The sequence below is a fragment of the Rhipicephalus sanguineus genome, chromosome 4 (genome assembly GCF_013339695.2).
Source record: "Rhipicephalus sanguineus isolate Rsan-2018 chromosome 4, BIME_Rsan_1.4, whole genome shotgun sequence".
NCBI classification, from domain to species: Eukaryota; Metazoa; Arthropoda; class Arachnida; order Ixodida; family Ixodidae; genus Rhipicephalus; species Rhipicephalus sanguineus.
The window spans coordinates 103,433,235-103,446,912 of NC_051179.1; the positions used below are offsets into that span (position 1 = coordinate 103,433,235).

Genomic DNA, 13,678 nt, shown 5'->3' on the forward strand with positions numbered 1-13,678 from the left:
TGCCTACACAAGAGCTCTTCCTAGATCTATACAGCATCAAGGTCATCGTCTGTATATGGACTGCAGTCGCTGCCGCAGTTGTCATATTTTAGTGTATGAGTACCATCGGCATAGTCACACAACAACGCTTTTAAGTAATGCAGGTATGTACACATTTTTTTGTATTATGCGAAGACTGTACAAACACGTAAAATAAATAAACATCACCTTAAGACAAACTGGAAGAAGGGGTCAAAGAGTTCAAGGAAGGCAACCGCGTTAGATGCAGAGCACAAATGCAGGCGTATGAAATGTGGCTGAAATGGGAAAGACTTTATGCGGAGGAGCGCTTGTGTAGATGGTGAAGAATACACAAAGTTAACAAAGATAATTTTGAAAGATTTGCCCTCTCTGAGGCTGCCTGCAAAATTATTCAAGCCTGCACATATAAGTACGGATACATGCACGAATATTCAAGCAGACATCACTGAAAACTGTAATCTGAAGTGTCCACGTGCCTGTGTTGTTTCGTGTGGGTGTAGCAAAGTGTAAGCCTGTATGGTACAAAGCGTGGCGCCATCTTGCTGTTACAATTCGCTGGCACTCACAATTATGTTGTGAACACAATGCAGGCATCAAAGGCATTTACGACTGGTGTTCAAGCCAGTGCACGCTGGCCAGCACATGCAATGCTCATATTATGACATACAAAAAAACATGACAAAAGCTGCTTGTTATTCTCACCTTCTAGACATGCATTTGCCACTAATGGAAAGATTGAGGTCGCACTTACAGGCACAGAACAATCGTGCCACCCAAATAAAACACAACTGAATCACTGCAGGCTCCCAATCAGAGAGCAAAGTGATGGGTTTTAAGTGTTGCGTTTCCATATCCCATGGTTCTGCAAACTTTCGTGGTTAACACTCATCGATTTCCATCTTGCATCAGCTGCCCCTATGTTCACAGTACTAAAATGCTACAATCCAAGAATTTTTGTTTCTATATTCCATGGAAAGTGCACAGAAGCCTACGGAATACACCTATAATGCGAGAAAAACGAAAAAGATTTCTTCCTTGACAGGAAATTTAAAGGAGATTCAGTTTAGAAATATGTAAAATGGCCAAGTAAATGCAGTTACATTTAAACAAGAAAATAAAAAAAATATTTGGTAGTCCTCACAAGCCAGCCAACGACCTGCACAATTTTCAGAGCATCGCAGCACTCACAGGATTTTACACAACACAGATAATGTTTCACATAAATCTTAACATTGCTCGGCCTCCCATGCTCCTTGTACGGTTGCAGTGTTGAAAGTTCAATTCAAATATAACTATGCATATCAAGTAGAATATTACCTGATTTTATGCTTTAATCTGCACTTCAATCTTTTAATGTCTTAACACTGTACCAATAATCATCCTTTTCATCACTCGTGCACTCCTCGGCTTCCTTGCGACATAATCCAGTAAACTTCCACACTTCACAAAAGTGATAACTGCATCTCTGTCTGTCTTACACTAATGAAACGAAGGAATACAAGGACCACTTGCGAGAGGCCCTTGGGATCTTTTCACAAAGCTTTTGTAATTAGTACAATCCCAGAATGATCCCATTAAAATCACACCACCTTTTATAATGATGACTAACTATATTTGGCCTCACTGCATTGACAAAGCAGTGAACTATGTAGAACGCAGTTGATGTCTGACTGATGTGAACGTGAACAATGCTAGTCACAATATGTGGCCAGCTAAAATGCGTGCTTTGTCATGTACAAAAGTGGTAACAAAAGCTAACAGTGCAATACGAAACATGCACGTAAGAATGGCAACATAAAATTTCAACATTTCCCATACAGTAGAATCTTTCAGTGAATGTGCAGGCACATGTATTATATGACCCAGAGGTATCTCTGTGAGAAGATTCTACTCCTTAATACACATCTGGTAACGTGAAAATATATAGGACAAGTATGGTCATGCTAACCTATACAGAAGGCAACTACAGACTAGTTCACTAAGTGATGAGAAATTTATCCTTTGCTAAATAATGATGCACAGAACTCCAGACATTGACTTTGCAACTTAACAATGAATGATACAACAATACCGATCATTTGTGCACATCCATTCAAGCAAGCAAGAAATACTAGGCAAGATACAATGAAATGCTTTTTGGGGATGTGTATCATGTAGTATATTCAACAAACATAAAGCAATGCAAAACAACGCGCTCATTTTGTGGAACTATTACCTGGACTGGATGATCTACTTAGCAAAATCTGGTAGCTTCTGCTTCTCCACACTTTGCACGAGACATACTTATATGGTATGAACATTGTTTATGCAACTTCATACGCTACAACCTAAAATGACAGATGCTTATATGGAAAAGTAAGCAGCAGTCAATAAATAATGGGTTCAAAAATATCAGCTGTGATATGCACCACATCTCATCATTGGTATCAACACACAATCTAACTAGACAAACCCCTCATGATGAAATGACTGAGCAAATACCAAGTGAGCAGAACAAACATAGCAGGATTACAGCAAGGAAACAAGTGGGAAGAATTGATGATGCTCTGTTGTTAGTTTTGACAAGAAGGTTGCAACATGCTTGTATGACAAGGAAAAAAACATAAACACTTCCTGTAAGCCACAACGAAATCGTGGCACTACACTTTCATGTGCTGGCACCATGCAAGAACATATACTTCAGCGTCTGTTACTAGTGTTTGTACTTCGACTCCTCATTAACTCGAGAATTCACTTGCCTCACCCCTGTAAAGCTAGGCACGTGCTAATACACAGGGACAGTTTTAGTAATCCTAAGGAAGGAACTTTAACACCCCTTAATACAACAACAGTATTATTAAGGGTACTGACACAAAAATTTTGGCCTCGCGTTTTTTGCTCCAATGTGTTGCTGGGGGCCTGTTAGTCATAAGATGGCACATCATTTGCTGCAGAGCGTGACAGATAATTAATTACAGGCTCCTCATTACCGACCAGTGTCAGTTTCGGTTTCAAGAACGACAAGCCTCCGGGTGCAACTATCACCACCTAGCGGATGTAGCGCTCGATCACGTCAACACACAGAACTGTGACACACTTCCGTGCGATTTGCGAGCAGCCACCGAGAAGTAGGATGCTGGAGTGAATGCGGCAAAAAAAACATGGCAGCTATGACGTCGTCATAACTTGTTGCAGCATGGTCACGTGAGGGAAGTAGGAGGTCCCCAAGGGTCCCCTTTGAGGGTGTCAGTAGTGCGAGGATGTTGATCGCTCATGCAAACTTCAAAATTCATTTAAAATAACTTCCAAGCTACATTCGCTGTTCGTATTTTGCAGATGATATACGCATGTTCACCGGAATAGATCCCGCAGGCTATCTCGGCTGCGAAATTTTGTGTCAGTACTCCTTTAAGTAAAGCCTGTTAACGAGCAGTAACAGCTTTTCTTCTGGATCAACTCCAGCTTAGATGGTTTTACAAATGACAGTTGGCGGGATGTCAGAACACAGACATTTAGTTTCTTTGGAGTTTATCATGTGTGCAAGGTAGCTATTTGGGCGAGTTGGTCGAGCTTCGTCAGAAAACAGCGCACACACGAATACAAAATAATGAGGAAGAGCCGACAACATGAGCGCTTGTGCCGTCAGTTCTTCCTTCTTTTGTATTCATGCGTGTGTGCTGTTTTATGATGATATCACGTGTCCAACGTGTTTTCAATGCAGTAGCTGCAACTGCTTGTGGAGCACACTGCCAGCACAAATCGGTAAAGTTCAGAGGTATGCGAGGTCAGAGTTAAATGAAAGCATTATAAAATATTTGTTCAGTGTTTCGTTTAAAATGCAAAAATGGCAGTACAATGCAGTCAGTGCCTGATGAGAATGCCAAGTTTTCACATAATCGCGGAAATGATAAAAGGAAAAACTTTCAGCTAGTAAACTGGTGAAGTGAATGATGCTGTCATGATAGGTAGCTTGACTGGTGTCGACAGCTTTTCAGATCAGACACTTGAGCTTGCATGACTTGGTCACCGCTGCAGCTCTAATGAACGGTCCCCACACAGTTAAAGAATCGAAGAGTAAGTAGTGTATCTCACTATTACTAAGGCAATTCAAAATATCTCTTCAACAAAGTATGATGAAATAACTGCCTTCCCTTTGGTATGAGAGATCATTTGGAACTACATCTCAAATAATGTGCATGCCAGAATGGTTGCTACGCAGGCGAACAGCAAGAGTGTCTCGGTGGTTAGGCTCGAACACAAGAAAAGAGCACAATGAAAATGTGGGTATTCTTTAGTTTTGTTGCTTACTTGTAATGCAAACTGAGCTTCAGGAATGACATATCCATAGCCATTACAAGCTCTGTTCAGCCACAAAAAGCAGCAGCTCAATCACTGCTTGACAGAAACCAGCAGAGTGAAACCAGAGGTTCAACTCGGTAAATTGTATATACAGATTGGAATACACCGCAAGCGGCAATATATATATGTATATATATCTCTATTGTACACTCTGGTTCAGGCTTATTTCAAATACTGAACGTTTTTCAGGATGCAGATGTCACGGTGAGAAAGTGACGCGCAGCAGCAAAGGTAATTCTGCTTGGAATTCTTAAAGTACAACCTTGGTCCGTAAAGAAAGGTTCCCCTCGAAAAGCGGCAGAAAGTACGGATGAAATACGGACAATATAGTCCGTACAGGAAGTATGGACAATACGGTCAACGAAAGATGGCGCTCACAAAAGTAGGGCAGTCCGTAAAAAATTGCACACAACACGAGATGCAGTGTCCTCCGGGCTTATGAAATTGCAATGACTACAAAGCTGCAAACAGTGCTCTGCAAAATGTGCAAAACAACAATGAAGCAGCTGCTAGAGTGGCATTGAAAGTGAGAGGTGAGAGGGGCAAAGGTAGTGAGGAGGCTGTCACCCCTAGACTTCTTAGGTGGCATCTCTCTGAAGATCAAAGGCACGCGAAAGGTCTTATATCTGGGGGTGCCAAATCTTAGCGACCGTGCACCTACGAATCACCTCAGCTGCGTCCTCGACCTCTTAACACAAGAAAGCTCAGCATATCACTTGCAAGACACCAAGCACAATAACCCAACACACTTCAGTGTAGGAAGCATGATGCAAATTTTTGTTATGCATTAGAAAGACACTTCAATTGCTAACTAGCGATTTACTAATAAGTTTTAAATGAACACTTTCTTTTCAAAACAAATTTAATCCTTATGGCCAGAAATAAATTTAGGTGTCAAAGTAATTTAAATTTGCCTTCGCGTGCAATAGTCTTAATGCTCCACAGTGTTTTCCTTCATTTGCAGGGCTAACATTTCAACAAATCAAACTATGCGGCTGTAAAACTAACTAACCTCCAGCAGAGCTGCTTTAGAGATTAACTGATCAATTTTAAGAAACGCAAACTTAGTCCTTGCTAAAAGAACATTTTGGGCAAGTTGGTGCTTGTATTTACTGGACATACTTGTTTCTGGCGCGAAATACATATTGCGAAAAGGACACATAGAAGGGAGAGTGAAGTGCCAATCTACCAAATAGTCTGGCGCTTCACAATACGTATCTTGCACCAAAAACAAGTAAGCACAATAAATTAGTGGTGCTGAATGTTTTGTGTCTGACCAAAGCCATAAGAAACCAATCACCTTTCCCAGTAATTTGTGTGCTCTTTGGGATATTAAGGACTGTAAGGCAGTATTACCCCCCAGCAGGCTAAGGGGGGCATAGTCTAGCTCCATTGACTTCCACTAATAATTGCACCCCCCCCCGCGTGCAGATCTTCAGTCAAAATGCTTGATGAAAAGAAGTGACTGCACCCCCAACCCCTTCCAGCCCCCCCCCCCCCCCCCCCGCCCAACCACCCTGATGCCAAAGACTTCCCAAAGCTGTTCATCAGCTTACGCTGAAATGAGAAGTTCAAGTGCAGATGATGTCTTCCTGAGATCTTTGGTGCGCAAGTGTAAATAAGTGTGAAATATTTTTTTAAAATGTGCAAATAAAACTAGTATACATAAGGCTACAGTCAATCATAAGACTAATGTATGACACGCAACATGATATGCAGTGGCCTTCTGATTACATAAAAGTGTAAACAAAAGGATTAACATTCAAACAGACACTGCACACAGCTTAAGAAAAAACATGCACAAAAACTAAACTAGTTATGCGCGCATCCGTGATGAGTGTCGAATGAGCAGCAATGCATTCTACAAAGTTGGAGGTTATGAATTGAACAGAAAAATTCATTGAAAAAAGCATGCTGACTTCCCTTGAGCTCAAACGCCACATACAGTTTTTGGTGGACACCAGCTCACTTATACATGCCTATGTACCAGCCATGCCTTGCAATAAATAGTAGTCCGGACCAACAAAGGAAGCAAGCTCACTAAACGTCTTGGAAGAAGTCAGTTAAAATTTATATTCGTAGTTCTTTGAAATGCTTCCGATCGTGCTGAACATGTTAATTTTCTTTTTATTTTATAAACAAACATTCAAGATGTTTTCCTTCATGCAGCATCGTATTTCAGCTCACGAAGTAGTAAGCATGTCTGCATTGCGCCGACATGAATGCCGCAGTCGCGTATTTCCATTGGTATGTATTGATTACAAGGCTTAAGGCGCATGACAAAGTGATGCAGTGCGTGACCGAATCTGACTGGTGCAGGTGTCTGCGTATGCGCGTGTATACACGCAGACGCAAGCTGACACATGCCAGCAAGCGTATGCTGGGTTTGAGCTCTGGCTGCGTGAAAAGCGTGACAACAACACTAGGTTCCACATTTTCCCAACAAACAAGAACATGCTTTCGAATCACCATGAAAGCTTTCATGCGCAACTGGCTGCTGTTACAAGATATCATCACAACAAAAGTGCCTCCCAGCATTTAATCATGTTCCCTGCATCAAAATGCAAGGTTTTACGCAATCAGCTACATCCGTGTAAGTTTTAATTGCCACGTACTTCTGTTATGAATAGTTTGCATGCAGCAGCGTAAATCATAGTCGAATAATGAGGCCTACGAGCAGAAAAACCACTTTGAATGATACTGTGAGGCTCACACTGCTGCAATAACTGAACGTCACAACGTGTCACAAACACAGTGGCACCACAATACGGTCAACACTGTCGAACACAGTGAGCGTAACAGGCAGCATATAGAAGCACACAAACTGACGTCACGCAAAACAATGTGGCAGGGCACACAAAAGAATGCTATGTTACATAACCGAGGAGCGAGAAGACATGAAGGGCATTGCGGGCTTCAACTGACCCATTTTGCGACCCAGTGTGCTCGTTGGAGGAAGCCGACAGCACCCCTGTCACACAGCAACACACTTCCCCACCCTCAGGCACAAACAAGGCAGCTCTCACAAAAGGTGCTTGCCCAGACAAATCCACCAGAAGAAGACCTGCAAGAACTTCACCCCGCGTCTTGGAAATTAGTGAGCCCGCCACTGCAAGCAGGCTGCGCAAGAAGCACTGACAGTCAGCAAACGGAAAAGAAAAAAATTAGCAATACAGGAGGCAAAGGATGGTTGATTGTAGCTCCATGCAACAAGCTGGTGGCGGTGCGGCGGCAAACAGAAGGAACACCGACCCGTCTCCACAGCATGCGTAAGTAAGTCACTGCTCTGAGTTCGCGAGGGCGCTGCCTTGAGGCAACCTTTTGCCAGCTCTTGTGAGGTTGCATATCGATAACAGCTGGTGCATGCATCACACTCGCACCTCGGCATTCACCGCTGCCTTCTAGGCGCTCGACTCCTTCAGCGAGTCAAAGTATTCTACCAGCTGGTCATAGTTCATGCCTTTGGTGACATCCTCCCACTCCAGGGTGCTCCCCGCTACTGCCTTCCCGTTGGCCCTTGCCTTCACAACCTTGCAGATGGGTGGCAGCACACTCCTGTTGCTGGGAGACGTAGACTTGGATTCGGGCGAGGTCGTCTTGGATCCCCCCGGTGACGTGGACTTGGTGTCCGGTGATGTCCGTGATCCGGGAGATGTTGTTTTCGAGTCGGGCGAAGTGGTCTTCGATCCGGACGAAGCTATTTTGGAGCTGGGTGACTGAATCCGAATGTGCGGAGACAACGCCCTTTGGTGGTGTCCGTTGCCGTTACCGTGACCCAGCAGTGGCACATTCTGCAGCGAATCGGTGGCGGGACTGGTGCGTGACGTCGTTCGGTGTGGAGGCACCGGGGGCGGTCGTGTGAACGTCAGCATGGGGTTGGTGCGTATGCGGGGTTGGGCTCCACCCTTTTTGGTGACGGCAAGGTCCTCACCCGTGCTTTGTGTCGGGTTGTTGTTGTCGACGACGGTGATGCGGCCTGTGGTAGCGGGATAAGGCAGGGAGGTGGGGGGGCTCTTGGATTGGTCCTCGGGGGCCACCAGCGCTTGGGAGCAGCGCGTGTTGACGGAGCTGCGTTCAAGCGTGGCCCGCCCCAGCCAGACCCAGTCGTGAGCGCTTGACACTGGGCGGCGAGGGTGCGAGGGGGGAGCAGCAGTGGCAGCAGGTTGCACAGCAACGGTGGTGCTGTTGATGTCCTGTCGACACAATGACCAGTTCAAACGTGTTAGCCGCGAGGTGGCAGTGTGAAAGCAGTACTTGCTAACAAGGTACTCTTGAGATGGGTTTTCGATCCCCTAGCACCCCTTTCTAGGCTCCGTACAAAGAGAGGAATTAAAGCTCAAGCTAAAGAAGAAAACAAGCAAATAATATGCCTCACCTTAGCAATTTGTTGAATTATTGGATGAAAAAGAGCTAGTACTATGTGGCCTTCTAACAACAGTTTGCATCCGCGAAAGCACAACTTAATATTTTTTATACAATAAATTTTTATTTAGGCATTTGAAACTCTTTCTGCTTTGTTTGCAGGAAGCTGCCGTAGCGGATAGTCCCAAACCAACTGCTCCTCAATGGCTAATATTTTATTTCAAATAACATATACTATCATATACTAATCAAATAACATATAATGTTATCTATATAACATATAACAATAATGCCTTGGTTGTTCTAAACTTGCCTTAGTGGGGAATGATGTTTTGGCTCTGTCGTGTTTAACGTGCCCATAACCCATAAATTACCTCACGGCAGCACACGCTGCTAAAGAGTTCTTGAGGCACAACATGCCAGACAGCTGACACAGTAGAAGACATCGTGGCCACTCACCGCATGCTTCTGGTATTTCACTGCAAGCACCGTGCAGCCCGTGACCATGACAGCAGCGGCCAGACCCAGCACCCCCAGAAGGGCGTAAAGGCCAAGCTCGAGCGGCGAGGCCATGAGCGAACGGGATCCATCAGCCGAGAGGGCGGCCCGGTTGTGGTGTGCCTGCACCGACGGCTCGAGGTGTCGTGCACCGTCCTGGTAGGGCACTGCATCCAGGCTACCACCGGCACCGGCAGAGTTGAACCGGGCGTTGACTCTGGCACGTGCCCAGGCCAGAGGGGCACCACGACGCCGCCGCTGACAAGCTTCGCCCAGCTCCAGGCTCAGCTGGTGGTGGTAGGAGAGAATGCAAAGATGTGTGAATGATGCAATACAGAGGAAACAGCCGTTCGTTACCCTATTCTTTCCTCGATTTGCTCATTATGGTCCTGAGCCTGTTGCAACTGAGCAAATTTGTAAGGCGAAACTGTTGGTTTCTGATCACACTAGGCCTCTGATCACATTGAACACATCTGATCACATTTGGCTTCATTCTCCTCATAAATCTGAACAGAGAGTGTGAACAAAGCAAGAATTGTCTGCATTGTTTCTGCACTTATCAACATTAGCATGGCTGCCAGGTTAAGGCGTTGGTCAACATAAGGAAATAAAGACAACCACGAAAGTTGGTTGTCAGAGATCTTGTAAGAGTCGACAGCTATGTTTGCAACTGTCTCCAGGGAGAACATGTTTCTTTTGCTGAATTGAGGAATTTACAAACTGCAATTTAACTGGCACAAAAGATGACTATGACAAAGAGGATGAACACAAAGGAATAGTGCCGCATCGATGTGTCATTTTTTTTTTTTGCTGGTTTAATTAACTTGCAGTAAGTCACACCGAATTGCCTACACCAATGTGCTCCCCAACTGAAATAAAAAAAACTGAATGCCCTTTTCTTCCAGTCACGGTTCAGCACTGTACCTGCAATAAGCTTCCCTGTCCTTGGCCAATGGCCACGATCCGTGGTCGTGCTGTCATGCCGCCCGACGAGGCTGCCACTGGTGCCAGAGCGACCACCCCCGGATCCAGGCTCTCCATGACGAGGCTGAAGTCGGACTCTGGCACATCTATTAGCGGAGTCCACGTGCCATCGGAGAACCTCAGAGTCACGTCCAACAGGCCTTCCTGCTCGGGACACAAGACGCACGGTATAGACTAATGAAAGGGCTGTACCTGTGTATGGACCACACATCCAACTACAGTCGGATACAACATGAAGTCTGGAGAGGCCCAGACGCCTGAAGCGCAGCAGCCGATCGCCTCCTCGACTAAAGAATTAGTCCCGCTCATGCACTCGGTAACCTTCTTTGATGTTTCTCGGCACTTTTCACCACAAACTTGGGTATCTTGGTCAAATCACATTGACAAAACTTGCAACAAAGCCCTGAAAAAAATTGAATATTTCAACTGTTCATTACATCTAGCTCCAAACGAAACAAAATTGTTAACATATAAAACCCACGCACGAGCAATCCTTGATTGTGGTGCCACTGTATGGTACCCTTATAAAATTGGTGACATAAAATGCACTGAATACATTCAGAAAAAAGCCATTCGGTTAATTTACCAGTGCTATGATTTTAATTTCACACCATCATCTCATCCGACTCACTTTGGTGTAGCTTCACTTTCTAAATGACGCGACACCGAGTTTTCACTCTGTCTTTAATTCGCCACAACAATCCTTGCTCAACAGCTATATAACACCTGCCAAAGTAACATCCACTAGAAACAGTCACGTACATAACGTACCTGTGTTTCATCGTACTCGCATTGACTTTTTAAAATACAGTCGAACCCCTCAATAATGAAAACCCTCAAGAATGAAATTCTCGCAGCAACAAAAAAATCTGGCGTCCCCGGCAAACGTCCATAGCGTTCAATGCATTTGCCCCCTCTCGATAGCGAAGAAATTTTAAAAAGCACTCCCGCAATAACGGAAGTTTCAGGCAGTGATCCGCAACATTTTGTTTCGAGTCATGAGCTAGTTGCGAAGCCAGAATTTCGAAAATCAAAGCACCACTCATTTGACAAGTCGCTCATGTACGTTTCTGCTAACAAGGATCGGTGTGACCACTGCTGTTTACACTCGATGGGATGATGATGATAGCAGCAAGACTTCTCTTTTTCACTGAGAACAGTTTTTTGCTAACACCTCTGTTGGCAACTCTGTTGGCACATGACGTTTCAAGTGATGACACCATGAAAGTGAGGTCATGCTGACAGACATTCTGTAGACTGGCTAACTGATTGCTGCTGTGCGTCTCTCCGTGTGCACGCCGAGATCTTCAGCGCTTTGCTTACTTGCAGAGCCGTTTGGCCTTTCGGAAAGATGCCGCCTCTTAGTAAAAAGCGTAAGTTTTTCACGCTTCAGGAGAAGTCTAGGATCATCGCCGAAGCTGCGAAAGGCAGAAAGAAAGGCGGATATTGCAGAGGAGTTCGGCATCTCGTAATTGGTGTGTGTAGTATTTATCTATTTTCACGACAACGAAATTCTCACGAGAACGAACAAAAATCGCTTCCGTGGAGAATTCGTCATTGGGGGGCTCGACTGTAGACTTTTCCCCCCCGAAGTGCTAAAATGTGGCATAGCATACCAGGTCACATTTGTTCCTTACAGAGAGATGAATTTTTTAAGGCACTAAGAGACTGTATACCCTAGTCCTCTCTTCTCGTTTTTCTTGCTAATTTGTTCATATTGTTTATAAAATTCTGTTTATGTGATTTTTTTATTTCTCTGAGCTGTCATTGTTTGTTTGTATACCACGTTTTTGGTTTTCGTTACTTTTTGCACTGTAGTCACTTCTGCGATAGCCCTGTAACCGGGCTGCAGCATGCGAAAATGAATAGTAAAATAAATGAATAAACATCGGTGTCATGCAGTGTGTGGCTTCCTTGCCTGGTATAGTGAGGTGAGTGCATGGCTGGTGGACGTCTTGGCCACGAAGACTCCTGCGGCAGCATCGTCGGGAAGCACCTCAAGCGAGAGGCCCGTGACGAGCTGCACCTCAAGGCGCACGAGGCTCTCCTTGTCCGTGCTCACCCGCAACTCACTCGCACCCAGAACCTTGCCCGTGATGGGTGACAGCACCTGCACAGCCAACAGGCGAAGCACAATCAGAAAAAAAAAAATAAGAGCAGCAACAGCTGGCTGTCACACAGTGTATTTCAGAGTGCACTGCTTCTTTTAATGCGATCACCATTCTTAGCCTATTAGTATCCCCACTTTGGTGTGCTGCCATCTAACCGTTAATAAGCGACACTTTTTGAAGATGATAAATGTGTCCGACGGCTGGTTCTGAACCTAGGTTCACTGAGCATAGCAGCCCAATGGTCTATCCACAGGGAAAATTTTCAGTAGTTTTTTTTTTGTGTCAAATGAAAGATCAGGTCATCAAGGGCCTAGAAAGCGTACTGGTAAGCATAAGTTGGTTCGTACAGGTTTCAAAGGAGAAAATTCAAGCATATTCAAGAAATTTCAAGGACCTGTCGCACGTTTTTTGACGACTAAAAAACGGCATCCAAATGAGGATTTTTTTTTTACTATAACAATTGTGAGAGATGAGGGAAAGTGAAAAGTGCACGTGTGTTGGGTGCAGGTCTCTGAGGCTGTGTGTAGTTGCCAGAGGAAGAACTAGATGGCGCGAGTGTCAAGTGAACAGTAAGAGGGTGCGTGTGTGCGCATGGGAAAAGAGGGACAGAGAGGGACACAAGGAGTCAGACATGTGGTGCGGGCAATAAAGGGCTGTGCAGTGAAAGTGGTTGCAGTCAAATCCTGACTAAATTTATCGCACTTATAACATATATACAGTTGAAACTCAATTTAATGAAATCATCACCATGCTCAGATTACTTTGTTAAATCGGCAAAAGGGTTTTTCTGTCCTTCGAAATCTAAAACTGTAACATAGGGACACCCAATATCTACCATGGCATTGTTTTTGCCGCTAACTCACGCGTGCTCATGTGAAAAGTCTGAATGCCGAAAAGCCTCACATATGTGGTCCAGGTGATGCAGGCCAAGTAGACAGTCATGTGAAATATGACATGCAACCGAAATGCAAGGACGTGGAGAACGAATGCAGTTCTTATGCGAGCTAGGTAAGCAAGAAAGTTGCAAGGAGACGATCAGTATCATCTGTCGCATAAATCATGAAATAATGAAAGCACACAGTAGTGTTCCTGTGGGAGCATTGACAGGAATAAACCACCACCACCACCCGTAGTGCCATCTGGTACGTAACAGCGCAACTGTTGAGTTCACTGTTCCGTGCTTGTGGGTGGTGTGTAGCTTTGTCAAAATAAAACCAGGCTCATGACTATGGGCGAGAGATGTTTTAGTGCAATAGTGCTAGAGCCCAAACTTGAAGAAAAAAAGCCATCTGTGTAAAAAACAGAAAAAAATAGCGCTTCTTTATACTAACTTATTTCAGAAAAAACTTCGCTAAATCGGTTTT

General features: G+C 44.5%; 1 protein-coding gene across 1 annotated transcript in view; it reads right to left on the reverse strand.

Moving 5' to 3' along the window:
* Window positions 1-5,880: 5,880 nt before the first annotated feature.
* LOC119390501 (transmembrane protein 132E-like) overlaps window positions 5,881-13,678 on the reverse strand; it is a 48,493-nt gene continuing 40,695 nt past the window's right edge. The window contains exons 11-14 of the mRNA XM_037658106.2: window positions 12,122-12,313; window positions 10,144-10,347; window positions 9,181-9,507; window positions 5,881-8,552 (exon numbers count right to left, since the gene is read on the reverse strand). Of these exons, the coding sequence (XP_037514034.1) occupies window positions 7,761-8,552; window positions 9,181-9,507; window positions 10,144-10,347; window positions 12,122-12,313 (1,515 nt within the window). The 3' untranslated portion in view covers window positions 5,881-7,760. The remainder of the gene's footprint in view (window positions 8,553-9,180; window positions 9,508-10,143; window positions 10,348-12,121; window positions 12,314-13,678) is intronic.